Source organism: Ananas comosus, linkage group 7, assembly GCF_001540865.1.
Source record: "Ananas comosus cultivar F153 linkage group 7, ASM154086v1, whole genome shotgun sequence".
Taxonomy (NCBI): domain Eukaryota; kingdom Viridiplantae; phylum Streptophyta; class Magnoliopsida; order Poales; family Bromeliaceae; genus Ananas; species Ananas comosus.
The window spans coordinates 3,607,454-3,633,857 of NC_033627.1; the positions used below are offsets into that span (position 1 = coordinate 3,607,454).

At 37.5% G+C, this 26,404-nt stretch overlaps 3 protein-coding genes across 3 annotated transcripts; 2 read left to right on the forward strand and 1 right to left on the reverse strand.

Moving 5' to 3' along the window:
- On the forward strand, positions 1,932-4,350 carry LOC109712433 (protein NUCLEAR FUSION DEFECTIVE 4-like). Its single transcript, XM_020235993.1, has 2 exons — positions 1,932-2,400; positions 2,793-4,350. Exons 1-2 carry the CDS (start codon positions 1,978-1,980, stop codon positions 4,221-4,223), a joined length of 1,854 nt encoding a protein of 617 aa, XP_020091582.1. The 5' UTR covers positions 1,932-1,977; the 3' UTR covers positions 4,224-4,350.
- On the forward strand, positions 12,075-17,961 carry LOC109712927 (polyadenylate-binding protein 4-like). Its single transcript, XM_020236740.1, has 10 exons — positions 12,075-12,324; positions 12,920-13,038; positions 13,146-13,339; positions 13,525-13,784; positions 13,889-13,992; positions 14,082-14,271; positions 14,356-14,645; positions 14,766-14,876; positions 16,891-17,079; positions 17,483-17,961. The coding sequence occupies exons 1-10, from the start codon at positions 12,120-12,122 to the stop codon at positions 17,678-17,680; spliced, it is 1,860 nt and encodes a 619-aa protein (XP_020092329.1). The 5' UTR covers positions 12,075-12,119; the 3' UTR covers positions 17,681-17,961.
- LOC109712928 (agmatine hydroxycinnamoyltransferase 1-like) lies at positions 20,851-23,126 on the reverse strand. The gene is made up of 3 exons (XM_020236742.1): positions 22,735-23,126; positions 21,561-22,660; positions 20,851-21,233 (listed from the first exon to the last, which is right to left on the reverse strand). The coding sequence occupies exons 1-3, from the start codon at positions 23,016-23,018 to the stop codon at positions 21,106-21,108; spliced, it is 1,512 nt and encodes a 503-aa protein (XP_020092331.1). The 5' UTR covers positions 23,019-23,126; the 3' UTR covers positions 20,851-21,105.

The following is a 26,404-nucleotide window of genomic DNA, read 5'->3' on the forward strand; positions in this document are numbered from 1 at the left end:
ACAAATGAGATTAGATTTTAGAATAATATTTTTGGCAATTTAAGGATAAATTTAAATTTTTAATAATAATAAGAAATAAATAAGTAAAAGTTTCTAAAATTTATATCTAATTTACAAGTGTACAGATAGTACTGCTCATTACGCGGACAAATTCATTCACATTTACATTCAAAAAAAAAAACAAACAAATTCATTCACACATTACAGGATAAGAGTTTGCTAAGAATAATTGTAGAAATTTCGAACTAGCTTGAATTCACACATTACAGGATAAGAGTTTTTTTTTTCTTTTGTGTTTTTGAAAAAGGTGCATGCATGGTTTCTAGAAGTAGTGGGATATATGATAACTTATCACTTATCCGATACCTTGGATTTATATCCAAGTATAATTCGCAATATTACCCAATTTTTTTTAAAAAAAATTGTGAGTAATAAAACATCTTAGCTTTGAATAATTGGAACTTGTGTACAAACTCCCCACTCAATCAATAAATAACAAAAAAAAAGAAAGAAAAATTAAGCACTCATATAAGTTCTCCACACCACATATTAATCAGCAGGGTCTCCCAAGTCAAAAAAGATCAATAAATAAATAAATAAATAAAAAATAAAACCCTTTTCTCACCTCCCTAAATTTCCACCTTTAACCAAAAGCACCAAAACTCACATACTAGTCAATGCACACCCCATACATAGTTCACACTTCACACTCACTTTTAACTCTCCAAATTAAGAGGAATAAATTATTGCATGGACCACGCTCTATAGACCGAGACAATTTATTATTATTCATATAATTTGCGTAACTAATCTCCCACCTATAAGATACTACAAAATATGTAAACAAGTATAGCGCTACTCTTATCTGAACTATTTAGAGAATATAAATTAGAATTAATTTCATACATATTCCTGCAAATATAATAAATAATTTCATATAATATTTTTACAAAAGTCATAATATTTTCAAATGCCTTTTAATTTGTTACCGTTAGAGAACCGTTTATATTTTTAATTTTACTATTACAAATATATCTCTCCATAAGGCATACTAGTATAATAATAATATAAACAGGTAAAAATATCAAAAACTAACTAGAGCTAAGTATTTAACCTATGGTTAACTAATTTCTAACGGATTCTAACGGTAGGGATATATTTGAAAATATCAGGATTTTAGTAGGGACAACATACGAAAGTTGAACTTTGTAGGGATATATTTGCTATTCACTATGTTACGAAAGTTGAATTTTGTAAGGATATATTTAACATTATGTTTGTAGAAATATGTATAAAATTAACTATATAAATTATAACTTCTTTAGAAGGCCCCAGACTATAGACCGGGTGTATGCGATGACTCATTTCCCATGTGTGAGCCCGATCTCTCTAGGGATGCAAATGGATCCGGGTTGGTGGAGCTCCGCCCCGATCCGCCCCGAATGGGGTGGTAAGTGGGAACAAAAAATATAAAAAAATATAACCCGCCCCGAATCCGCCCCGATCCGCCAAGTAAATGGAGCGGGAGGTGGGAGACTCTTTTCTTCCTTCAATCCGCCCCGATCCGTCAAAAATCCGGCTCCCGCCCGATCCGCCCCGAATGGAGCGGTAAGTGGGAGCCAAAAATAAAATAAAAAGTAACCCGCCCTGGATTCGCCCCGCCCCGATAAGAAATGGAGCGGGAGGTGGGGGAACTCTCCCGCCCCCGGATCCGCCCCGTTTGCATCCCTAGATCTCTCCATTAGTCGACAGTCGACACGCACACTTTTACTTTGAGACTTTTCTCCATTCCAAACCAATAACAACTCCTCGTTCTTACTCCCCCACACTACTTAAACATACATAGTTGTAGCATCTCCCCTCCCACTGCTCTGCTGCTGCTGCTGCTGCTGCTGCGCCTTCTGATTCTGAATAAAAAAAAATTTGAATTTGAATTTGAATTTGAATTTGAATTTGAATTTAAAGAATTAAAGAAAGATGGTGTTTGCGGGAGAAGGCGGCGGCGGCAGCAGCAGCGGCGGTAGGAGGATGGCGTTTTGGTGGGGGTTCGCGGTGGGGGTGGTGCGGGGGCGGTGGTTCATGGTGTTCGCGTCGCTGCTGATCATGGCGGCGTCGGGGGCGACGTACATATTCGGGATATACTCCAAGGACCTGAAGGCGGCGCTCGGCTACGACCAGCAGACGCTGAACACGCTGAGCTTCTTCAAGGACGTGGGGGCCAACGTCGGCGTGCTGTCCGGCCTCATCAACGAGGTCACGCCGCCGTGGGTCGTGCTCGCCATCGGCGCCGGCATGAACCTCTTCGGCTACCTCATGATCTACCTCGCCATCACCGGCCGCACCGCCCCGCCCAGCGTCGCCCTCATGTGCTTCTACATCTTCATCGGCGCCAACTCGCAGGTGCCTGACATTTATATATATATATAGGATGATTTTCTGTGCAGTTCATTCGCTTACGCAGTTAGAAGCTAAAAGAGTAGTATAGATAGAGACTCCATCTCCCTCTTGTTGTTTAGTTTTTTTTCTTTTTTTGAAATAAATAGGACCTAACCAATTTTTCATTTGTTAATTTTATGATTTTAATTGTTGAAATTGTATCAAGCAGCCTTAATAATTTAAGTTATTGCAGTTTTATTAAAATATTTTTTTTCCTTTTATTTTACTATTTATGTATACTTTGCAAAAGTATATATATATATATATGTATAGGATTGATTTTTTAAATTAGAAATTGAAATATGAGATGAGATAGAAAAATTATTGAGCTGGTATGTATGTATGTATGCATGCAGGCGTTCGCTAACACGGGGGCGCTGGTGACGTGCGTGAAGAACTTCCCGGAGAGCCGCGGCGTGGTGCTCGGCCTCCTGAAGGGCTTCGTCGGGCTCAGCGGCGCCATCTTCACGCAGCTGTACTACGCCATCTACGGTGGCGAGGACTCCAAGTCCCTCGTCCTCCTCATCGCCTGGCTCCCGGCCGTCATCTCCATCCTCTTCGTCCACACCATCCGCATCATCCCCTACCCGCGCGGCCGCCATGCCGCCGAGACCACCTCCCCCTTCTACTGCTTCCTCTACATCTCCATCGCCCTCGCCACCTACCTCATGGTCGTCATCGTCGTCGAGAACCAGGTCGCGTTCTCGCACGCCGAGTACAGCGTCGGCGCCGCCGTCCTCGTCGTCCTCCTCTTCCTCCCCCTCGCCGTCGTCGTAAAGCAGGAGGTCAGGAGCTCCAAGCAAGAAGACGGCGTCGATCGTTCATCCTCCTCTAATCCTCCGAACGGTCCCCCGCTGACCAGCATCGCGATCGTCGAGAAGACGTCTGCGGAGGAGGAGGAGGAGCCACGAAAGCGGTCGTGCGTCACGAACATGTTCAGCCCTCCGGCGAGGGGCGACGACTACTCGATCCTGCAGGCACTGGTGAGCGTGGACATGATCGTGCTGTTCGTGGCGACGATATGCGGGGTGGGCGGCACGCTGACGGCGATCGACAACATGGGCCAGATCGGGCAGTCGCTCGGCTACCCGACGAGGAGCATCAACACCTTCGTCTCGCTGGTGAGCATCTGGAACTACGCGGGCCGCGTCGCCGCCGGGTTCGCGTCCGAGTTCCTCCTCGCCAAGTACAAGTTCCCGCGCCCGCTCGTGCTCACCTTCGTGCTCCTGCTCGCCTGCGTCGGCCACCTCCTCATCGCCTTCGGCGTGCCGCAGTCGCTCTACGCCGCCTCCATCATCATCGGCTTCTGCTTCGGCGCGCAGTGGCCGCTGCTCTTCGCCATCATCTCGGAGGTGTTCGGCCTCAAATACTACTCGACGCTCTACAACTTCGGCTCCGTCGCGAGCCCGATCGGGTCGTACATACTCAACGTGAGGATCACCGGGCACTTGTACGACCGCGAGGCCGCGAAGGAGAGCGACGGGCTCGCCGGAGTGGTCGGCAAGGACACGACGTGCATGGGAGTGCACTGCTTCAAGCTCTCGTTCATTATAATAAGCGCCGTGACCGTGGTGGGGGCCTTGGTCTCGTTGATACTGGTGTGGAGGACAAGGAAGTTTTATAAGAGGGATATATATGCTAAATTCAGAGACTCTCCTCCTACTGTGGATATTGTGGAGAATAATAGTAATAGCAATGGGGTGGTGGGGGAGAGTGTTAATGGAGTGGAGGAGAAGTGTGTTGCAGAGAATAATGGAGTGAATGGGGTGAGGTTAATAAGAGAATAGGTTTGTTTGTTTTTAATTTCAAAAAAGAAGAGATTTGTAATTGTATAAGCTAGCCAAAAAACTCATATTTATTTAGTGTGTGAAAGATGATATATAAAAGAATATTTCGAGCTTCTTTTTCATTAAACACACTTTTATCTAGGAGAAATATAATAATATGCATTAAGTTCATACTCCTTCAAATATTGTTAAGAGTTCAAATATATTATATAATTTATAAAAGAGAAAAAAATAATTTATATTGCGTTCCATACAGCTAATAAGATGCTTTTAGATTTAATAAATTTTATTAGATATGTTATATATATTTTTGGAGTCGATTTAAGCCGACCTAGGCCAAAAACTTTCGAACAATTAGTAATACCGGAGTCTAGACTCAGGTGCTTAGTGCATTCAAAAACAAAATTGGAATTTAAATAGGATTTTGTGCTCACATGGAGAGTGACTTTTCAAACAAAAAAAATTCTGAATTTGGACTCATAGTGAAGTTGATAGAGACATTGCAACAATAATCTTCAATTCATTATTTTTGGGGGGTTATAGATTAATTTACAAGCAATTGAGTCAATATGAATCTCTTTAGTGATAGAGGACTAGGGGTGGAAACGAGCCGAGCTCGAGCGAGCTTATGTCAGCTCAAATTCGGCTTGAAATTAATTTCGAGCCTAAATCTAGGCTCATTTAATTCGAGCGAGCTCGAGCGAGCCTAATTTTTGAGTCGAGCCGAGCTCGAGCTCTAAACGAGCGATTGAAATTCTCGACATTATATAATCAATGGTTTAATTTATATAGAACATTACTTATAATTTGATGCAATATGTCCAATAGTTCAAAATACAAAAATTACAAAGAAATGTGAGCTTAGGGTGACTGCCTGACTGGGGTGAGGGCCTGAGAGAGAGAGAGAAAATGAGACGAGAGAGAGAGATGGGGGGGGGGGGGGGAATTAGGAATTTGAAAATTTGAATGTTATATATTTTTAGTGTTATGTGCAATAGTGAAAATCTGAAAGAGAGAGTGTGTTATATAAATTTTAGAATTGGCTCAATTGCACGGTTGTACTTATTGGGTTTATTTTATGGGCCAACAATAATGGCCTAAATTAAATTAAAGCCTATATATAATAAAATACATTATATATATATATATATATATATCGAGCTTTTCGAGCTTTTCGAGCCTAATTCGAACGAGCCGAGTAATACTCAAGCTCGGCTCATTTAATTTCGAGTCGAGCTCGAGCGAGCTGAATATCGAGCCGAACACGAGTCGAACGCGAGCCGGCTCGCTCGTTTGCCAGCCCTAATAGAGACATTGCATTTATTCAATATTTTCATTTGGATTAATTGATTTTTCTCCTACTATAAAAGTTACTGATTAGGCAATAGTATTACAAATACAACACTGAACTGAGTTCAGCTACTATATATCCGTTTAGAAAAACGAAAACTTTCGTCCTGTTAAGTCGTTTTAGATGATATGAATTTCGGATCTATGATCGGAACCGTTAAACTTGATTTAGAGTATTTATAACGTCTAGAAATAAAATTTTATAAAATTTGAAATTCGTTATCAAGTTCATTGAAGAGTCGAAAAGGAATAACCTTGTGAAAATAGATGTTAGACTTTTTTAATTTATGATCGGGATTATCAAACGTTATCTAAATAGTATAAAAAATTTTGTATCAAAAATTCAAATTGTTTGGATTGTTTTATATCGTTAAATAAGGAAACAACTCATATAGACCGTCAAAAACTGTTGATTTTGTGATTCTTTGATACTACATAAATAATTTTTAAAATTTTTAAAATTTAGTTTCTAAACATTTTAAATACTCTAGATCAATTTTAACTGTTACGTTCATCGATTCGAAATTTATGTTATCTAAAACGACTTAGAAGATTGAAGACCCCCATCATTCTAAAAGGATAGTAGCTGAATTCCACATAATCCTAGATTAAGGATTCTCTTCTTTTTTTTCAGTATAAAAGGAAGCCATTTTCATTGTAATAAACAAAAGATAATTTTAATATTGACAGATAAAAATTTCAAATATGATTTGTTGGAAGCATGATTTTCACCGAAACCAATTATTAGAATCGGTATTTGTGCTGATACCGATTATGTAACACGTGACCTAAAATAGAACAAAATATAATATGAAGAAGAGATATTGGATTAGAAAGATAACTAAACTAATACTTTATTAATTAAAAAAATTTAATTATACCCTAGAGACAGTGCACTTATGCAACCACATTTACTAGCACTTGTTACTCTAATTAACCAATGCCTAACAATATATTATAAAGTCATACCAGATGATAAATCCAATTTTTATTTTGAATAATTATAAAATATAATTTGAATAAACTTTATTTCTAATTCAATTTTAGATTAAGTTTGGATTATTATTTTGCAACATGAATGTTATTTATTGATTGAATTCGGTAAAGATGACCCCTCGAAATAGCAGATTTAATGTATGTTATATATATACATCTGCATCCTAGTGAATCTACATAAGTAAGGCTTAGTTTGGTATTGAGGTCTATCTAACGCTAATAGATAAAATGGAGTTGTGGAAAAAGCATATAGAAATATGTTTATGCGTTATACGGTAGAACCGCAGAAAATATATTGTAACCGACTCATCGATATGCGGAGCGCAATATTACATACAGAAACAAACAGGATATTTTTTCAACGTACTTTCTCACCGCACGTAACGCAATCTCCCCGCAATCCCAAACGAAGCCTAAATAAATTTATAATATTCCAGTAATTAATCACATAACTTATGGAAGTGTGGACAAGTATCCCAATTGATAGAAGCATTCAACCGAAATTGTTGTCTAAACTCTACTATTGTATTTTTTTTTGGGTAAACTTCAAATACCACCCTCATGGTTTCCTACTTTTTTACTTTAGTATCCTATAGTTTAAAGTGTATCAATTTAGTACCCTGTGGTTTAATTTTTCTCTTTTTGTCGGCTCCTCCGTTAATATTTCGTTAAATTATATACAAAAAACCTTCAGATATCCTACCTAGATTTATCGAATATTCACTTTAGTACCTTTTAGTTTTAACTTTGTCACTGATTTAATAAAAAAAATTAATAGAGGAGATAATAAAAAAAGAAAAATAAAACAACATGATACTAAATTAACATATTTTAAAATACAGAGTATTAAAGTGAGAAATGCGAAACTACAGGAGTAGTATTTGAAGTTTTTATTTTTTCTTTTTTTAAGGAGAAACAAAGAAGCACCACCTCATAATTAAGGACATGTAGGGACCATTGATATTAATATTTTCTTTTGAAAAAATTGACTATATTTTGAATTTATCTACAAAATAATTGGTGCTGCATTATTGTTAGCTACATGATGGTCAAGCACTTTGATGGACCTAATGAAGTAAAGTTGGACCCTAATTGATCCTAAGGTTTGAACCTCAAAACAAGTTCTTGCCAAGTTCAAGCCTGGTCCAAATAATGAGTCAATTGGACAAGAGGTATGTTTTCTTCGGGTTTAAGTTAATTTGGATTTGGATTTGGATTTGAATTTTTGTATATAATTGTTCTGCAAATCGACCCGTAATCTATTTGGGCTATTCAGGCCCAAGCTGAATTGGCATGGATTCAAATTGCTAGGCCTAGCTTGGTTGGCTTTATTAGATGTTGTTTTCTTTGGAGAGAGAGAGAGAGAGAGAGAGAGTAAAGTAAAAAATCTATCCTCTTCATTTATTTTGTAAAAAATAGAGTAAACTAAAAATGTAAAGTAAGTAGATTTTGAATTTGAAACCTTGAATACCAACGATCGAGTATTTAATCAACTGCGTCAAGTAATGGAGTTAATTAATTTTTACTATTAGAGTCAATTTGTTTCTCCGTGTCGATGCAGAGCTAGTTTACTTCGTTGATCTGTAAGCATGGGCAAAGTCAAGATTACGCATATGGTTAGTAGAGCTTGCGATCTTCTTGCTTTTGTGACTTCGGTGAAGCAACCAGACCCTTAGGGGGGGTGTTTGAATTGATAATGCGGCGAATCAGCTATAAATCAAATTTATTAAGGCCCTATTTACATGCTCCTAAAAACGTAGTATAGTTAAATTATGTTACACCGGTAAAAAAATTATTCTGTAAAGTGTTTATGAGAAAAAAAAAATAACGTATTTTTTTGGAGGATAGTTATACTATACTTCAAAAAATAGAGTAAAACTACAAACCTACATGTTAAATTTCAAATTTTAAAATTAATTTTAATTTTAAATTTTTAATTTTTAATTTTAATTTTCAATTTTTTAAATTTTAAATTTTATAATTTTATAATTTCAAATCTTATTTTTCAATATCAAATTTCAATTTCCAAATATTAAAATTTAATTTTCATTTTAAATATTAATTTTCAAATTTAAAATTTCAAAATTCAAATTTAAAATTTAAAATTTCAAAATTTAAATATAGATTTTTTATTTTAATTTCAAATTTTAAAGTTTAAATTGTATGTTTTAAATTTCAAAATTTTTTAAATTTTAATTTTGAAACTTAAATTTTAAATTTAAGTTTAAAATTTTAAATCTAGGATTTAGGTTTCAGATTTCATATTTTTAAATTCAAGTTTCAAATTTCTAATTTCAAATTTAAAAATTCAAAATTCAAATGTTTAAATTTTAAATTTAAATTTTAAAAATTTTAGAACTTCAATTGTTATAAACCTTGTAGAATTGTACGATATATATTCAAATAGCTTAGAAATGAAGCTGTAGGACTTTTTAATAGTAACAGAATTTCGTATTTCATTTATACCAAAACTACATAATAAATTACTACATAATAAATTACATGAAGTGTTTTAACTATGCATCCAAAAAGAGAATAAGTGATGTTTGGTTAGATATAATTGTATATCTAATGAGGTGGAGAATGCACCAGTTATAATTACTTCCATTTTATTTAATTAAATGTAGCAAAGAATATTGTAACTATAAATATATATTATTTTAGTTGCTTGCAGTTGAGAAGCGTATTTGTAAATTTTTAATTTGGTTAAATAAGGAAATCTTCTTACCCTTTCAATTTAGTAAAATAAGCAAATCTACTTACGATACTATTATCAAATATTGGCCTTTTAATTAATAACTTCATCAAAATTAATATTTTTAATTACTTTTTAGAAAATAAAAGTTAGAACATTAAAATAGCTACTAAAGTTATAAAATTAAACAAAATATTTAACTAAATTAATTAGAATCGCGTAACTCACAATTCCTGCATAAGTTTTTATGAACGACGAGACCAATCCATGCATAGAAATTTATGAGCACGGATTGTAAGAGAGACGGGCCCATAGTTGAGGTTCTTAGTACAATTTTTACCTAAATTTTCATATGGGGATGTCGACGAATCCGAATCTGAACATGTTGGATTTTGAAAAATCCATAGCAAAAATAGAACAAAAACGAAAAAACGAAACCCAAAATCGAACAGAACTTAATCTGACAATTCAAACCCGAGAGCAATCATTTCTCTTTACCAAATTTTAAAATACATTTATACTTCAATCTAAAATTTCAAGTTACGACATAATATAAAGCCTTATCCAATTTGGGTTTAGATTTGGGTCAGGTATAGATAAATATCATATCCGAATTCACAATAGTCAGGTTTTATTTTTGTAACACCCCAATAGTCCCATATCAAATGAAAAAATAATTTTGAATAAAATATATGAGGCTTCATGCGTAAGTAATAATAATTAGGCTTAAGAATTTTGAGACAGTAATTGTTTTGACCCAATATCTTCATAGAGTTTGTCATTGTCATGGCAATTCCTTTGCTGTTGTAACTTTAGTTTTAACATTTTAATTTTGTCAATTTTCTATCCTTTATAGTATTAGCCCGCCGCAATTTGTAAATATCTATTTCATATTTTATATTTGGATTTATTAATATCTCATTACAAGGCAAAAAATTTTAAAATTTTAATTTTCTCAATCTTCTATCTTCTATAGTATTAGACAGCCGTAATTTGTACATATCATTTTATTTATTATTATCATCGCTAGTGAACCGCATCGTTATATATATTTTTTTATAACCATAATCAAAGTCATATCTATCTACGATCATTCAAATCCAAATTTAGGTAAAATTTTGGATATATTCATATTTTTTTTCCATCTTTATTCTAGGGTTTACTGGTTATAATACTATATATTATATATAATGATATATATTATATATAATATATAATATGTATCTTTATATCATAGAGAGAGGAGAGAAGGAGAAGAGAGAGAGAAGAGCGTAGCGCTACTTACTATCTATAGTACGAGCTCCAGCGAGTACTACTAGTGTTTGTTTCGATTTAGGGAGCTTCAAATTAATGATCACACACCGTTAAAACTAATTAGGTTTTTGGTTATAAAGTTTCTGCGAAATCAAAATTTTTTATTTTTTGATCGACATAGTTTACACTTATGATAACATATTTCAAAATTGTCAATTGTTCAATGGATATATAACGGAGTTTGACGTTTACGTTGTGTAAGAGAATCTAATTCTTCAAATTTTGATAGAAAATACTTTAAACTATATAGATTAAGGTTAACTTTTTTAATTTTGAATTTAAATCATATGCTTCAATTTTAAATTATTCAATTTCTACCATCCATTTTGATATATTTATTTACTAAGTAAACGATATCGAAAAACAACTAAATTTTATTACTAAGAAATTCATATACCTTAGTCATATTTACGGTGTGGATCATTGATTTGAATGCCTCTTAGGATCATTGATTTGAATGCCGTAATTTGTATCATATCTATTTTATTTTTTCTATTTAGAATTTATTAATGTCTCGTTACAAGTCAAAAAATTTATAAATTTTAATTTTCGTTATTTTCTATCTTTTATAGTATAGCCAGTACTTTACTAGTTTATTTATTTATTTATTATTATCATCGCTAGTGAACCGACTCGTTTATATATATTTTTTTATAACCATATCCAAGTCATATCTATCTTACGATCATTCAAATCCAAATATTAGGTTAAAATTTAGGATATATTCATATATTTTTTTCCATTTATTCTAGGGTTTACTGGCATATATATATATATATATATATATAATATATAATATATACGTAATATATACGTATATATATATATATATATATACTATAGAATTGGCTGGATATCACTATTAGTAGTAAACACTCTTTTTGTCTATCATTATTTTTAATTTTGGATGAAAATTATAGGTTAGGTGATATTAGTCAGTTTGAAGTTGAGTGCGTCCCCCTATGGGTTCGTGGTCCATCCATGGTTATAGTATTTAACTCCAATGCGTTGAAATGTGAAAGAGTTTTGAACCATGGGCCTAAAAAAAATCATATGATAGCAATAATAGATTTGCACTAATATATCAGTCAAATATTATATATATATATTATATATATATATTATATATATATTATATAATTATAATATATATAGTAAAGTAACAAAATTAGAAAAATAAATAGGGGATCCCTTTCATTACTCCTTGTGTGGTTGGGGGCCCTGACCGTGAGTAAGAAGGCGAGGCGAGGCGCTCTCTCTCTCTCTCTCTCTCTCTTTCTCTCTCTTGATTTTCTATTTTATTTTATCATTTATTAAATAAAAAAATAAAAAATTAAATATATAAATAAATAAATAAATAAATAAAGGGCGTCGCTTCAATAGAAACCGTCCCTTCTCTTCCAACTCCCGCCGCCCATAGAACCCCCCCTCTTTCTCTCTCTCTCTCTCTCTCTAACTCTCCTCCCCCCTTCCTCTACGAACCCTCACGTTTCTCCTCTCAGAACCCTAACCTAGGCAAGAGGGGGGGATCGTCATCGGCAATGGCGGCCGATCCTGTAGCGGCGGCGCCCGTAGCCTCCGTGCCGGCGCTCTACGTCGGGGACCTCCACGCCATGGTCGTGGACAGGGACCTCTACGACCTCTTCGCCGCCGTCGGGGCCGTCGCCTCCGTTAGGGTTTGCAAGGACGCCGCCACCAGGCGCTCCCTCGGATACGGCTATGTCAACTACATTGCGCTCCAGGATGGTATATTGGATCGCTAAAAAAAAAAAAAAAAAAAATTCTCCGATTCTTTCGATCATATCCTTCTTGTGTAATCAAGGATTTGGATTTCGATTGGTTAATTGTCGGATGATGTCGCGTTTTTTGTTTTGGTTCTTCTATTTGATCTGTTGATTCGTTTTGTAACGGAAATTGGAGCGTAGTACGTGAATCTTTGTTGAATGCGGGTCCTGATTTTTATTTTGATCAATTTTTTTGGTTAGCTTTTGTCTATTTTTTCGCTTTTTCCTAAATTATCATGTGTTTCTTTTTAGGTGTAAAAATTTTTTATAAAGAAATTCTGTTAGGCATTTGGTGTTATCTCTGTTGATTGATCTCATGGACTCTTTGATCTTTATTATTATTATTTTTTATTATTAATGCAATGGCATGAGATGATTTGTTGGCCGGATGGATTAAAATCCCTGCTTTCCACAGATTCTCTCTTAATTCTTTTGTTGATGACTCTTTCCTGATTATTTATTTCTTTCCACATGTTTTTGTAATTGAAGGTTGATTGCTTTTTGGCTTAATGATATCTTTTTCTCGTTTCATTTGATTGTTTTTGTGACTCACCCAGCCAAGGATGCTATCGAGAAGTTAAACCACACTCTTCTTTATGGGAGGCCGATCCGAATAATGTGGTCCGTAAGAGATCCAGATGCTAGGAAAAGCGGGATAGGGAATTTATTTGTGAAGGTACATTCAATTAATGGTTTTTTCTTAATTCACTTTGTTCGTTTTTATTCTGTTGTTGTAATGTCATTTTGGAAATGTATTGATAGTTATTTTTATACCGTGTACAGAACCTTAGCAGCTCGATTGACAACGCTAGGCTTCACGAGATGTTTGTAGATTTTGGGACCATTTTGTCTTGTAAAGTCGCTAGAGATGAGGTCGGAAAGAGCAAAGGATATGGATTTGTTCAATTTGACTCCCAAGAGTCAGCGAATTCTGCTATTGAGAAACTTAATAACTCCTCTGTTGATGGCAAGCAAATGTGAGTTGAAAATTAGTTGCTTTCTTGAATATAGTTCTTGTCTCGTGGACGAAATATAACTTACCGTTTGAAGATTGTTTTTCTTCGCATAGCTTCTCTTCCTTTTAGTTTGGACTTATACTGTTTCTTTTTTGGTTGAAACTTTTGTTACTATTCTTATTATTTTACTATTGTTATGCATGCAGATATGTTGCTAACTTTGTCAAAAGGAGTGACCGCTTACCGGCCGATCATGAGATTAGATATACTAATTTATACATGAAGAACCTAGATCAGGACATAACGGAAGAACTTATTAAGTTGAAGTTCTCTGAGTTCGGTAAAATACTAAGTGTGAAGATTGCAAAGGATGATAACGGAACCTCAAAAGGATTTGGGTTTGTCAGTTTTGAAAGTGCTGATAGCGCCAAAAAAGCTGTGGAGAAAATGAATGGAGTTCAACTTGGTAAGCTTTCTATTTGTTTTCACAAGGAATAGCAGCCAGAAAGGTTGCATAACGGCCATATACTCGTTCATTTTCACTTTATGTGTTCAAATTGTTTTGTGTAGGATCCAAGACCCTATACGTGGCTAGGGCACAAAAGAAAGCAGAACGGCAAGAAATTTTGAGGTCCTTATATGAGGAGAAGAGGAATGAGATAGTAATGAAAACGGTGAGTCATTTTATGCATATCTTGGATGCTCTTATGAGATTTTCCTTCTATTTCAAATTTGCAATATTCTCAATGGCGCATATTCGCAGGCTTCAAATGTTTATGTCAAGTACATTGATGATGCTGTCGATGACAATGACCTTCGCAAACTTTTTAGTCAATGTGGAACCATCACTTCTGCAAAAATCATGCGTGATGATAAAGGGATAAGTAAAGGGTTTGGGTTTGTGTGTTTTAGCACTCCAGAAGAAGCTAGAAAAGCTGTAGAAACTCTTCATGGTTGGTGAAACTTTCTTTCCACGTTCCATTCTGCTTCCTGCCTAGGTGGCAATTACTAATTTTATCATGTCTCGTTTTGAGCAGGTCACATGTTCTACGGAAAGCCCTTATATATTGCAATGGCCGAGAGGAAACATGAAAGGCAAACTAAATTGCAGATTCACTATGCTGCCATGGCAGGATTAGCAAGTTCATCAAATCCTATGCTCCATGCTGGCTACCCCTCTCTTTACTATGCTCCGACCGGTCTTGTTTCACAAGATCCTGGAAGGCAGGCTTTTATGTATCAGTCCTTTGGGCTGAGACCTGCATGGAGGCCAAGCACCTATGTTCCTCCATCAAGACCAGCTTTCCAACCAATGCATTTTCATTTTGTAAGCTTTAGTCTTGTCTTTTGTTCTTTGCATCATTGATATTGAACATTTTAGGAGATAAATGTTTATTCTATCATCCTTCTTACATTTAGTTGAGCCTCTATATAATTGTCCATGTAGACACCGAATGCTCCAAGGTATCATAGACAAAATAGGGGTCGGATGAATGGGATGTATTCACAGCAAGCAAACAACTCTCTGGGTTTTGCAAAGGATTCTTCCAGTCAGCAGGTAAATTTTAGTCCTTTCTATTGTTGTTTCTAATATTCTAATTTTATCTTCCTAATATGATTAATTCCATTATCGACAAGGCGTGTTCAATTAGCATATCGATGTCTTGTTAATGCTGTAGACGTCTATAAATAAGCTTCTCTGCCTATGATTTTTGGGGTATCAAGTGATTTGGATGTGGTAGGGAGGGGTGCATTGTGGCCACATAGGAAGAATCAACTTAAACAATTTGAGCTGTTATAAAGTAACAAACTAATGATAGTATAAAGTAAAGATGTTTTCTAGATAAAAGATTTTGTTGCTCTAATTTGACATTCTATTGTTTATTTTCTGAATAACAATTCATGATAATTACATCAACTAGCCGAAGTTCGAAAGTTAAATCAGCGAATAAATCTATTATCTACAAAATGATGAATTGATTATGTTATGAATCTTAACTCTGAAAAAGTGTGTTAGATGCATGGAAAACAAAGTTTGAGACCGTGGGTGTATTATTAAAGTACAGTTGACTCTTTTATGTTATTTGCCTTATTCAACTATATTCCACTAGATTTTTAGGTCCTATGTTGTTTACACTTCAACCGTCGTCAAATCTATTCTCATAAAACGTTCAATTAATAGCTGTTTGCTGACATACTTGCTATTCTGGCGTTTTTTTTCAAGTCAATCCTTGTGAGCTGTGTGAGCGACCATGGTAATAGATTGTAAAATGCTGAGTGCATTTCCTAACACTTATTCTAATATCCTAATTAGTTGCAAGTGAAATATAACGCTGCATATTTATCTGTGCAAAGAACTGGTGATAACTTGCTCTTTTGCTTAAGAATCGATCATCGTGTCATTTGTTGCCTAACTTGCTAATGGTTCGGCCCTCCTTGTTGATTGTCTTCACTCCTAGGTTTGACATACATCAAACTTGACATAACATAGTAGGTTTTGTTCAGAGAGTCATGGATGGAAGAGAAATGGAAAGTTGTGAACATAAACCAGACAGCCTACAGAGGGTAGAGTGTCAACCTGGTCTTATCCGAGGATTTTAAATTTTCCTTCTTGTTTTGACTTTCCTTCTTGTATATATTGTACATTATTTTGGCTTTCTTAATACTTAAATCCCTTTGACCTTTTCTCCAGTTCTCCTTAATACTTAAATCTCTTTGACCTTTTCTCCCATCTTCTCAAAAGAACTAGGATAATATTAAAATCACCTACGCATAACTAACCAAGTTGGTGGTCGTATGAAGTCCTTTGCAGAGAGATCATTTCCTTTGGAAGGACCAGTAAGAGTATCTAGCATTGACTGCTAGGTGGAAATTACACCATGAACTATTCCTTCTTGTTTGTTTTCTTACCTAACACCAATTTTCTTTGCCATTGTTTCGACTGTTGAGATCTTTGTATGCAAGCAAGAATGCCCCAAGCATCCTGTTTCTCTGGCTTTGCATTGTTACAGCTATAGATATATGCGTGAGGTTTTAATTTGCATCTTTATATTAAGCATCATTTTGCGATGCTATGATGGCAGCCCATGTTTAGGAACAATTGTGCTAAGGTTTAAATTCTCCAAGCGTTTAGGCAATCTTTATATGAGTGCCTTGAGCTTCTTAAAAATACTCAGCTTTGTACAAATTGCTTTCTTTGCTGTGGCACATGCTCTAGTTAACACATCTTGTTGGAGGAAAATTTCATCCAATATGCCTCTGGTTATGCTTGGATGCTCGGACAGGTTATATGATATCAACTTGTGTTTTATGGTGATTTACTTTCACAGTTATTTCAAGATAGTGTACTCGGCATGTGGAGTAATTCATCATATCATCATAAATTAGGTTTATAAGTTAACTAGTGATTCTCTAGTAAACAAGAGGAAATATGCTGGATAGTTCATTATATCATCCAAACAAGCAATTTTATTATTTATAATGGCACTTACATGTGTCTTAATGAAGAAGTTGTTTGCCATGCATTTTTCTGCTTTAAAGATGTAGACACTGCTTGGTTTGTGTTCTTGCAGCGATACGTGCAGACCAAGTACATTCCAAATGAGCGGCAGCGTGATATGAATAATGGCTTAGTTGTCTCTCCCAATGCTTCAGACTTGCAAGGAACCGAGATGCTTAGTAGCATGTTGGCCGCAGCTGCTCCACAGCAACAAAAGCAGATTCTCGGTGAACATCTCTTCCCCTTGGTCGAGAAACGGAAGGTGATGTTTGGCTCTTTACTTTTACTTGTGCATCTCTTTCTGGGTCTAATTTTTGATGCATGGATATCCTGTTGTAGCCTATATATTTTGCGTACCTGATTATGTTGCAATTGATTAATGGGGAGCATAAAAAAATGGCTCAACTGCATAGCACATATTACACTTCTAGTTTCTATGGAAATATGACAAGTCATCTAGTAGGTGGAATCTGTTGTTAGGATCTCAGAATAGTTGGAAGTCCAATTTCTATGTTGTAATCATAAAAAAAAGCCTGTTATAGTCTTGGAACTGATTATTTAGCGATAACTTGCGAAGTGATAAGGTCCTCGTGATTATGGTTTCTTCAGACTAAGCATTCTGTTTTAGCATCTGGGTTTAATGTCAGAAATGTTGTTGCTTGCAGCCTGATCTTGCAGCTAAAATCACGGGAATGCTCTTGGAGATGGACAACTCGGAGCTGCTGGTGCTGTTGGAGTCGCCAGACTCATTAGCTGCTAAAGTGGAAGAAGCCGTCAAAGTGCTCCAGCTCTCCAAAGCTAAAATTGGCAGTCAAGAAAGTCTTCAGCCCAACTACTTGTCGTCCGAGGTTGCGGTCAACTGAATGTGGTGTCGAGTTCCACACCCTTTCTTTCAGATACAGGTCATTCATTTCCCAACAAGTATTGACGATTTTAGACGTCTTTTTGCTGCTGAGTATGGGAATAACATTGAGTTGCCGCCTTTTAGGATTATCTGACTTAGTTTAGATCCATCATTTTTGACTTAATTAAGGAAGTTACGCCTATCAGTGGGATTGTGTGTGAACAACCTATGTGATGGTGGGTACCATTTTTATTGATTTTGGAATGCTCTTTCCTTTATTTACTTCAAAATTACACTCCATATTTGGACCAATGTTTAGGCTTTGCTAGCACCTGGTACAAACTGAGTGCGCTCATATAAGAATTGGATTTAAAAACCGTTTGGTTTAGTTTCATGCTTTCTCACTGTGGGGGTGCTTCCCTGTTGTGGATCTCGGTTTGTGCCGACAAACTCCCAGACTCTTGGATGGTGTTCCGAGCGTTCTTGAGCTGGGTACTGCTGGTTTCTACGCCAAAAATGGCGCGAAACAGAATCTGATACATGACATAGCTAGGAAACGTAATCTCCGTTAAAGTGCGCGGCTGCTCTGACACCTAAATAGGTGCAGTTTTGAATAGAGCTGTGCTTAAGCAACTGATTTTAGCAGTCGTATTTTGTTCGGGTTTGGAAAGATAGTGTGTAGGGCCTGGTTACGACACTTTGTGTGTTGGTTAGGTACAAGTGGCGCTAGTGGATAAAGATGTCGGACTAAAAACTCTAGTAGAGAAAACCTCTCACTAATAATCAGCTAAAATGTAAAGCGAATTTACTGAGAATGTCTCTGATCGAGCCCGTCGCCATCGTGCGACATCTCGATGGTTGCCAAGGGCCGTCGCGGGGAGTCTCCTTAAAATCTTGGACCCCGATACTATCAATTGTGTTACTAGGCGGGTACCCAGCTAGTATCTTCCTCCAATTCCACCCAAGTCCGCTCCAACACTCCTTAACTCTGAAATTTTTGCGTTAAACTCTATCAAAGATGTTCGGAAAAGAAGTACACAGAGGCACTTGATCCACCCAAATATCAGTCCAGAAATTTGCCAAATTGCCATCCCCAATTGAGAAGGATAGCCTGCACTTAAAGACATCTCTAGTCGTTAGAACACTTTGCCACCAAAAGGAGTGGGGTCCAAAAGACCGGCCTTTCCTAAGCGGTTTCCTTCGTTGATAATAGACATCGGTGATCAGGGATTGATTCCTTTCTGAGAAGTATCTCCACCATCATTTTGCTAGCAATGCAATGTTCATAGCCTCTAGATCCTTAATTCATTTTGCTAGCAATGCAATGTTCATAGCCTCTAGATCCTTAATTCCTAGCCCTCCCGCCGATTTGCTTCTGCACACCGTTTTCCATTGTGCAAGGCACTGACCTCCCGTAACAGTTGTATTACCTCTCTAGAAGAAAGCCCTCCGCAGTGCTTCCAGGTGACGTAATACCCATTTTGATGCTTTAAAAACTGAGAAATACATGGCCAAATTGGCCAGAACCGAATTTACAAGTACTAGTCTATCCCCTTGTGATAGTAACTTAGCTTGCCAACCTTCGATCCGTTTCTCCATCTTACCAATAATTACCCACCAATCTTCTTTTTTCAGGCGGCCCGATTGAAGAGGTAGTCCCAGATATTTCAAAGGTAAGGATCCTAACTTGCACCCTAGTGACGCCGCAAGCCTACTACCCACATTAGCGTTACTACCCATGTAAAAGAGTTCTGACTTGGTTCTATTAATCTTGAGCCCTGATGCCCATTCGAAGATTTGCCATATGAAAAAGGAGATATCGCATCTGCTTCCTTTTAGCTTCGCAAAAGAATAAACTTATCGTCAGCATACTGTAAAATATTTATCTTAGTATTGTCGGTTGGTCCAACGCCTCTCAACAGTCCGTTACAAGCGGCTTGCTCCATCATTCTAGTTAGGCTCTCGGCTACCAACAGGAATAGGTAAGGGGACGGGGGGTCGCCTAAGACCTCTACAAGACGGTGGTGTTATTAATAAGAGGTTCGATCGTCTGTGGAAGATTCGGGCTCCGCTCAAAGTCAAAATCTTTTTGTGGCTAGTGCTGAAAAATAAGGTGCTGACTGTGGAGAATCTTAAAAAGAGAGGTTGGAGTGGCGACGACGAATGTGTCTTCTGTCTTGAGGAGGCTGAGACTGTGGATCACCTTTTTCTTGGGTGTGTCAATACTTCGGCAATCCTGGAAGGACTTCTCCCTAACAAACGCTTCGTACGATACTGCTCTTCCTCTATAGGAATTTGGGAGATTAGCTGTAGTATGGGAGGAGCCCAGGGCGGGAGAGCCTTCACGACTATTGCTGCCACCTGGTGGGTTGTCTGGCTGGAGCGTAATAGGAGGTTTTTTGTCCAATCTAAACAATTGCTGGGGTATTTATCTGTGGAGATTAGAAACCTTAAGCGTCTGTGGCTTAATTGCTGTTCTTCATTTAAGCCGGGGTGAACCCAAAACTGGGGTGTTTTTCTTTTTCGTCTTACTTTTGTTTTATTTCCTTTTCTTTTTTTATTGCTTATTTTTTATGTCCTTTTTCTTTATCTTTTTTCCGTTCGCGTCGAGGCCTCGCTGCTTCACTTTGTAGCCGAGTTTATTTGCGTAATGAATGAAGCGATAGTATGCTACCTTCCCTCAAAAAATAATCAGCTAAAATGACTGGGAATCAATAGAAAGGAAAAAGATGAGCAAAACGACCCAAATTCAACCTAACGTGGAAATTTTTCCCCACTGTGGGCTCACGAGCAGAGTTGAAAAATAATTTGGTAAATGATATTGAAACAATAGAAAATTCTATTTCTAAAAACTTTATAATTTTTCAGATCACTTTGAACAGTTGCTTGATTTGAATAGCCTAACAATCCAAAAATGATCCAAAAATGAATGAGATTTATAGTTCTAAAACCATCTATATTATATTATTGATAGTATTGCAGCATTACTCTCTCTCTCTATTTATTTATTATATTCATCTTGTCCCTAGGCCTCTAAACTCCATTTTCTCTATAAATTCGTGCGGCGCGGCGGCAAATTTTGTAAATTATCAATAACACAGAATCGAAAGAACAACACACAATTAGTAAATTTTGTAAATTATTAATAACGCAGAATTGAATGAACAATACACAATTAGTTCTGTAAAATTGACGCAAATAAAAAATATTTTATTAAATAATAAAAAGTAAAAATAATAATAAATAAAAAACATTTTATTAATAACAATGGGAGTGTCCAATATGTTGGACCAGTGCCCCGCTTACTCAGTGTAGCCTATATAACATCAACTTCCACATAAGGAAAATTACTTAATTTTATTACAAGGAAAATTTATAAACAATACAAGCGAATATGGTAAATAAAACTACAGCAGCAGCTTCATATTATGAGGAAACATTAAATTAAAGTGAAAGTGCCGAACTCCCTGATAAGAGCTGAGCGTCACCGGCGTTATCGTTGACGCGGTCCATCTTGTTATTACAGAATACTCCCCCATTCTGTGGATGTACCACCTCGCCTGCACACTCACCTGCAGTTATCATGGGAGTAGGTATAACTAACCCGCAAGTGAATTTTCAGTTAAAGTTAGATTTTTTTTAATTTCAGCTAATTTACAGAGAGAGGATTGTGAATTAGAACTAGGCTGGAATACTATCAATAGCACTAAGCTATTGGTGCTATTAAATTTTCGACTCTTAAATAAAAAAATATACGGTTAGGATAATATTGATCTTTTAGGGTTGAGTGAGTTATTAGTTTAATAGTATAGATAAAGTGAAAAACTTAATAGTACCAAATATTTGATGCTATTGACGGCGTCCCAGTCGGACTCCTGTGTATTAATGCCCTAACTCACCAGATAAATTATGCTGATCGAGGGAGTAACACTCCTCTACAAAAGAAGCGAGATTATCCTCAAACAGCGAGACGTAAGCGTCAATGGCCCCTTCCTCGGCGAACGAAGGCGCGATGATCACCACCCCTTCCATGGCGAAGTAGGAGGGCACGACGTAGAACGGCTCCCCTCCGTTCCCATTCCCACCGCCGCCACCAAAATCCATCGCCTTCAGCGGAAACCTATTCCAAGTGTAGACGTCGACGTGGGGGCTCAACGCCACCAAGTTCGACTCCACCAGCGGCACCAGCCCCTCTTCCTCGACCGCCCCCGTGCTCGCAAAGTCGATAAACGATCGAAAGTAGCGGTCGTCGAGCCCCGCCACCGCGCGCTCGATGAGCCCCGCCGCGTACGAGACCGGCCGCCGGACGAGCTCCTCTGCGGTCGCCCGCGGAAACGCCCACAGAATCAGGTTGCCGGAGTAGTCGTCGGGCGCCGGCGGGACCAGCCGCGCCCGCCCGTTCACGTTGATCCGCAGGTGCGTGCTGGCGGCCCCGCCCACGCGCCGCGACCTGGTGATGGCGCGCCACAGCTGCGCCATCACGCACACGAACGTGCTGTAGCGAAGTCGGTCATCGCCGCCGGTGCCGGCCGCCGCTGCTTTCAGCTGACCGATGAACTGCTTGCTGAAATGCGCCCGGTGGACGACCACGTTGCCGCCGACCGATGCGCCGTCGAGGGTTTGGACGGCGGGGTTAGTATTCTTGCGACAGAATTCTGCGCGGCGGTGGTCGAACTCGCACCGCGGGGGGCGGCGCGGGGCGAAGAGCGCGGCGCGGTCGTGCGGGGCTGCTGGGAGCGGTGGTGCGGGGTCGTCGTCGGAGACGGCGCGGCATGCGCGGGCCCAGGCGGCGAAGAATTGGAAGGCGCCCTGGCCGTCGGCGACGCGGTGGTGCGCGTTGTGGCCGACGGTGAGGGTCCCGCAGGCGAACCGCGTCAGCTGGATTTGGAGCAGCTCCTGTATCTCCTCCTCTTTGCTCGGGTGCAGGTTCAACCACGCCGGCGACGGCTCCCGCGGCACGGCCTCGTCGTGCGCCGAATCCACTGATGCTTCGATGAACCTATATAATAATAACAATTCTGATAAAAATATAAGACAACTATATATTGATTGATAATCTCTGTGTCAACAAACCTGACGCCCTCGTCGTTTAGAACGATCACTGGATTGCCGTCGCCGTCGACGCCGAAGCGGCCGGCCCATTCTCGGTACACGGCGAGCACGGCGGCGAGGCTTTTCTCAAAGGCGGAGTTGGGAGGCGTCGGCGGCCGGTAGGCGAAGATGGCGGAGAAGTGGGCGTCCTCGGCGACCCTATCGAACACGGTCAAAGGAACGAATTCTGCGGTGCGGCGATCATCGGCGCCGCCGCTGCCGTAGAAGGGCTTCACCAGCTTTGAGCTCTCCACTCTCACCTTCATGGTTGGTGTGGTTCATGAAACTTGAAGTTGATGTTGGTTTTTTTTTCCCTCCCATAGTCTTAATAAATAAGGATAAAAGCTAGAGAGAGTTGTTGGGATGATTGGCCCCAGGGGACTTTACATTGTATTGTTTCATAATTTGGACCATCTTTTTAAGTCAAAAAGTCAACTATGATGACATTGATGGTGAACCTAACCTAGCTGGAGAAATATTGAGCGTAAAAGGTGTGAAAGGAAGAAGAAGGTACCACGAGGCTCTAACTTAGTTGGCTACAACTCTGGTTTAAGGTATCTGATCTTTCTGAAATTAAAATCTTAGATTTAACTACAAATCCATCTTTAATTTGCCTCAACTTCTTCATATTTGCTTAAAAAGTAGAGCGAGAGGTGAGAATTCCTTCTTTTTTTTTCTTTCTTTATCCATTTCGAACCGCAACAAACTTGCTCCCTTTCGAATTCATCCTGAATAAAGCAATAATTGAAAAGATACGAAAAATTAAACTTTTGAAGGACTAAATATGAAAAAATTAAACTTTGTAAAAATATTTGTAAAATATATCTGGTATCCGATATGTTTACAGCAAATTATATGCATTTAACCCAATAATAATGTTCTATATCTTTTTTTATCTTTCTTTGAACTGCATTTTATGTTATGCTTTAAAATTGTCTTCTTTTTTTTTTGAGAGGTAAATAGCACGCTACCCGCTTCGTTTATTTCATTTAGAAATAAACTTAGCTGAAAATATGAATCAACTAGGATTCGAATTTAGATCTTAGGTATCAATCACCAAGCCCTTTGCCACTTGCTAGGGACGGTCGATTGCTTTAAAATTGTTTTATCTGTGCAATCAAGTTGCCTACAGATATATTTTTTTAAAAAAACAAATGAAAGGTTAAAAAAAAATGTGCAAGATGTGCAAAATAATGCCTTGTGTATGCTTGATTCATCTACGCTAGTGTTTGAGACATATAATGTCTTGCCGGGACAAAAATTTGGTGGGCATCCGTCTCCAAACAATTTGTTTGGGGATAATGCCGATGGGCGCCATGTGCTGTGTGGCACCCATCGCGATCCTCGAAAAAGAAAAAAAATTATGGGCTCCGATATTTTAGAGAGAGAGAGAGAGAGAGAGAGGAGTCGGTGGTGGAAAGAGGGTGATTATGATGGACGCCCGTACACCACGCAGCGCCCATCAGCTCATCCCTAAACAAAGTTGTTTGGAAACATATGCCCACCAAATTTTTGTCCATCTTGCCGCGTCTTTTTCATTCATTAAATTAAGACAGGCTTACGCTATATAATCGTACAAGAGAACGACAATTGAGTGGTTAAAGCGAATCTAATAATATCTAATATAAAATAAATTAGTTTTTGGGATTAGTTTGTGACTTGAATGAACAGCAACTTTTTAGACTATTCATGCAATCATTGCGCGCGGACTAAATAGAAATTTATTAGGTCTGGGCTCTCTTCAGTAAGTCTGCTAATCTAGCTCACTGCTTGCTGGCTGGCTTGTATTCGGTTCAAAATAAACTCGAAATTCATCACTCTTTTCAAGAAACGAGTTGAATACGAGTTGAAGTTTTCAACTAAAAATCTTAATAAGTCGAAAACGAGCGAGGGGGAGAGAGAGAGAGAGAGAGAGGGTTGTGCTGAAATATTATTAATAATATAATACTATTCACTTTATGATTATTAGACGCTTAGGTTTGAGTGGATGATTGGTATAATACTAATATTCTAAGTATGAAAAAGTGGATAGTATGTATTATTAGTAGTCTCCTAACTGAACTCTCTCTCTCTCTATTATAATACTAATATTTCAAGGATGGAAAAGTGGATACTCGATTATGGTGTTTTTAAAAACAGTAAGCACTTGATGTTTGTAAATTTTCAGCCGTTAGATTTACCATTTTAATTATTTTCACTCGTTATTTTATATTATTCAACCAACTACTCGCTCAATTCTAAAGGACCATTATTATTCTAATCGCACATTTCTTAATCTAAGAGTCGAAAACATATACATATATATATATAGAATTAGGCTGGAATACTATTAATAGTAAAACGCTCTTTTTGCTATCAAATTTTTAACCCTTGGATGAAAAATTGTAGGGTTAGGATGATATTAGTCGGTTAGAGTTGAATGGTCCCCCTAGGGTTGAGTGGTCCCCACTGGGTTATAGTATTTAATCCAATGGTTAGAAATAATGAAAAGAGTTGATCCAAAGGCTAAAAAACTGATAGCAACAATAGGATTTTGCTACTAATAGTAGAGTCCAACTCTATATATATATATAAATTGAGCTCTTATGCTTTTAAAAGCACCAAGCGATTGGTGCTTGTGGGTTTTCTGCCTTCATCCCCTATGCTTTTAAAAGCACAAAGTTGTTGGTGCTTGTAGATTTTCGGCCTTCGAATGAAGATTTGTAGGTTTAAGGTAATAGTTGTCCTATAGGTTGATGAAATAGTATGATCTAAGGGAGGGAATTGGTCAACACCATAGTCGGTCTATATATATATATATATATGATTTAATGACCAAAACAGTTATAGCACCACCATCCTGGTGCTTTTATATTTTAGGGCAATCTAACTGCAAAACGAAATATATTTTATGAATTTTAATTATTAGATTAAGATTCTAATTTACTATTTTTTTTAAAAAAATTCATCTAATAGTAGGACCGACAATGTAACATACTGTCCACAAGCCAGCTCGTGTTCAGCTCATTGATAAATGAGCAGGTGTTCGGCTCGAATACAGACTGAATTTTTCAACAAAATATTTTAACTAGTCAGCTCGTATTCGACTCATTTATTAAACAAGTCAAACACGAGCTGACCTCAGCTCACTCGTGTTTAACTCGTTAACAGTCCTACTTCCAAGCGAGATTTTCCAATCAGCTATCTGTTAGGTAGATGGTATGAGCATTAAAATTATATAAATAATAAATAGGATAATTTTTTCACGTGATCGTTAGATCTATTGTTGGGTTTCTTACCATTAGGTCTATTATGGACCGCAGTCCTATCCAACTTGTTATGCTCAATCCAACTCAATTTAATAGTCTCCTGAGTCTACTACCTGGAGGCAAGAAGTTGGACTTATTTTAGCCAATAATAAATAGTCAAAGAGAGACCAAAGAAATTATTTTTGTTTCAAATTTTTGTGTTTGATCTTTATTTTATGCCCTCATGTTTTATTAAAAGGCCACTTTTTAAGTTTTGAATGAATTGGGTTGGATTTGTATCCATTGCAAGATAGATCCAAGTCCGGCCCAATTCGGGTCCCCAACTCTTATCCTTGCAATGCTTATCTATTAGCCGTCGATCATACATCGATCTGTATCATCCATCCGTTGATTTACAACCTTAT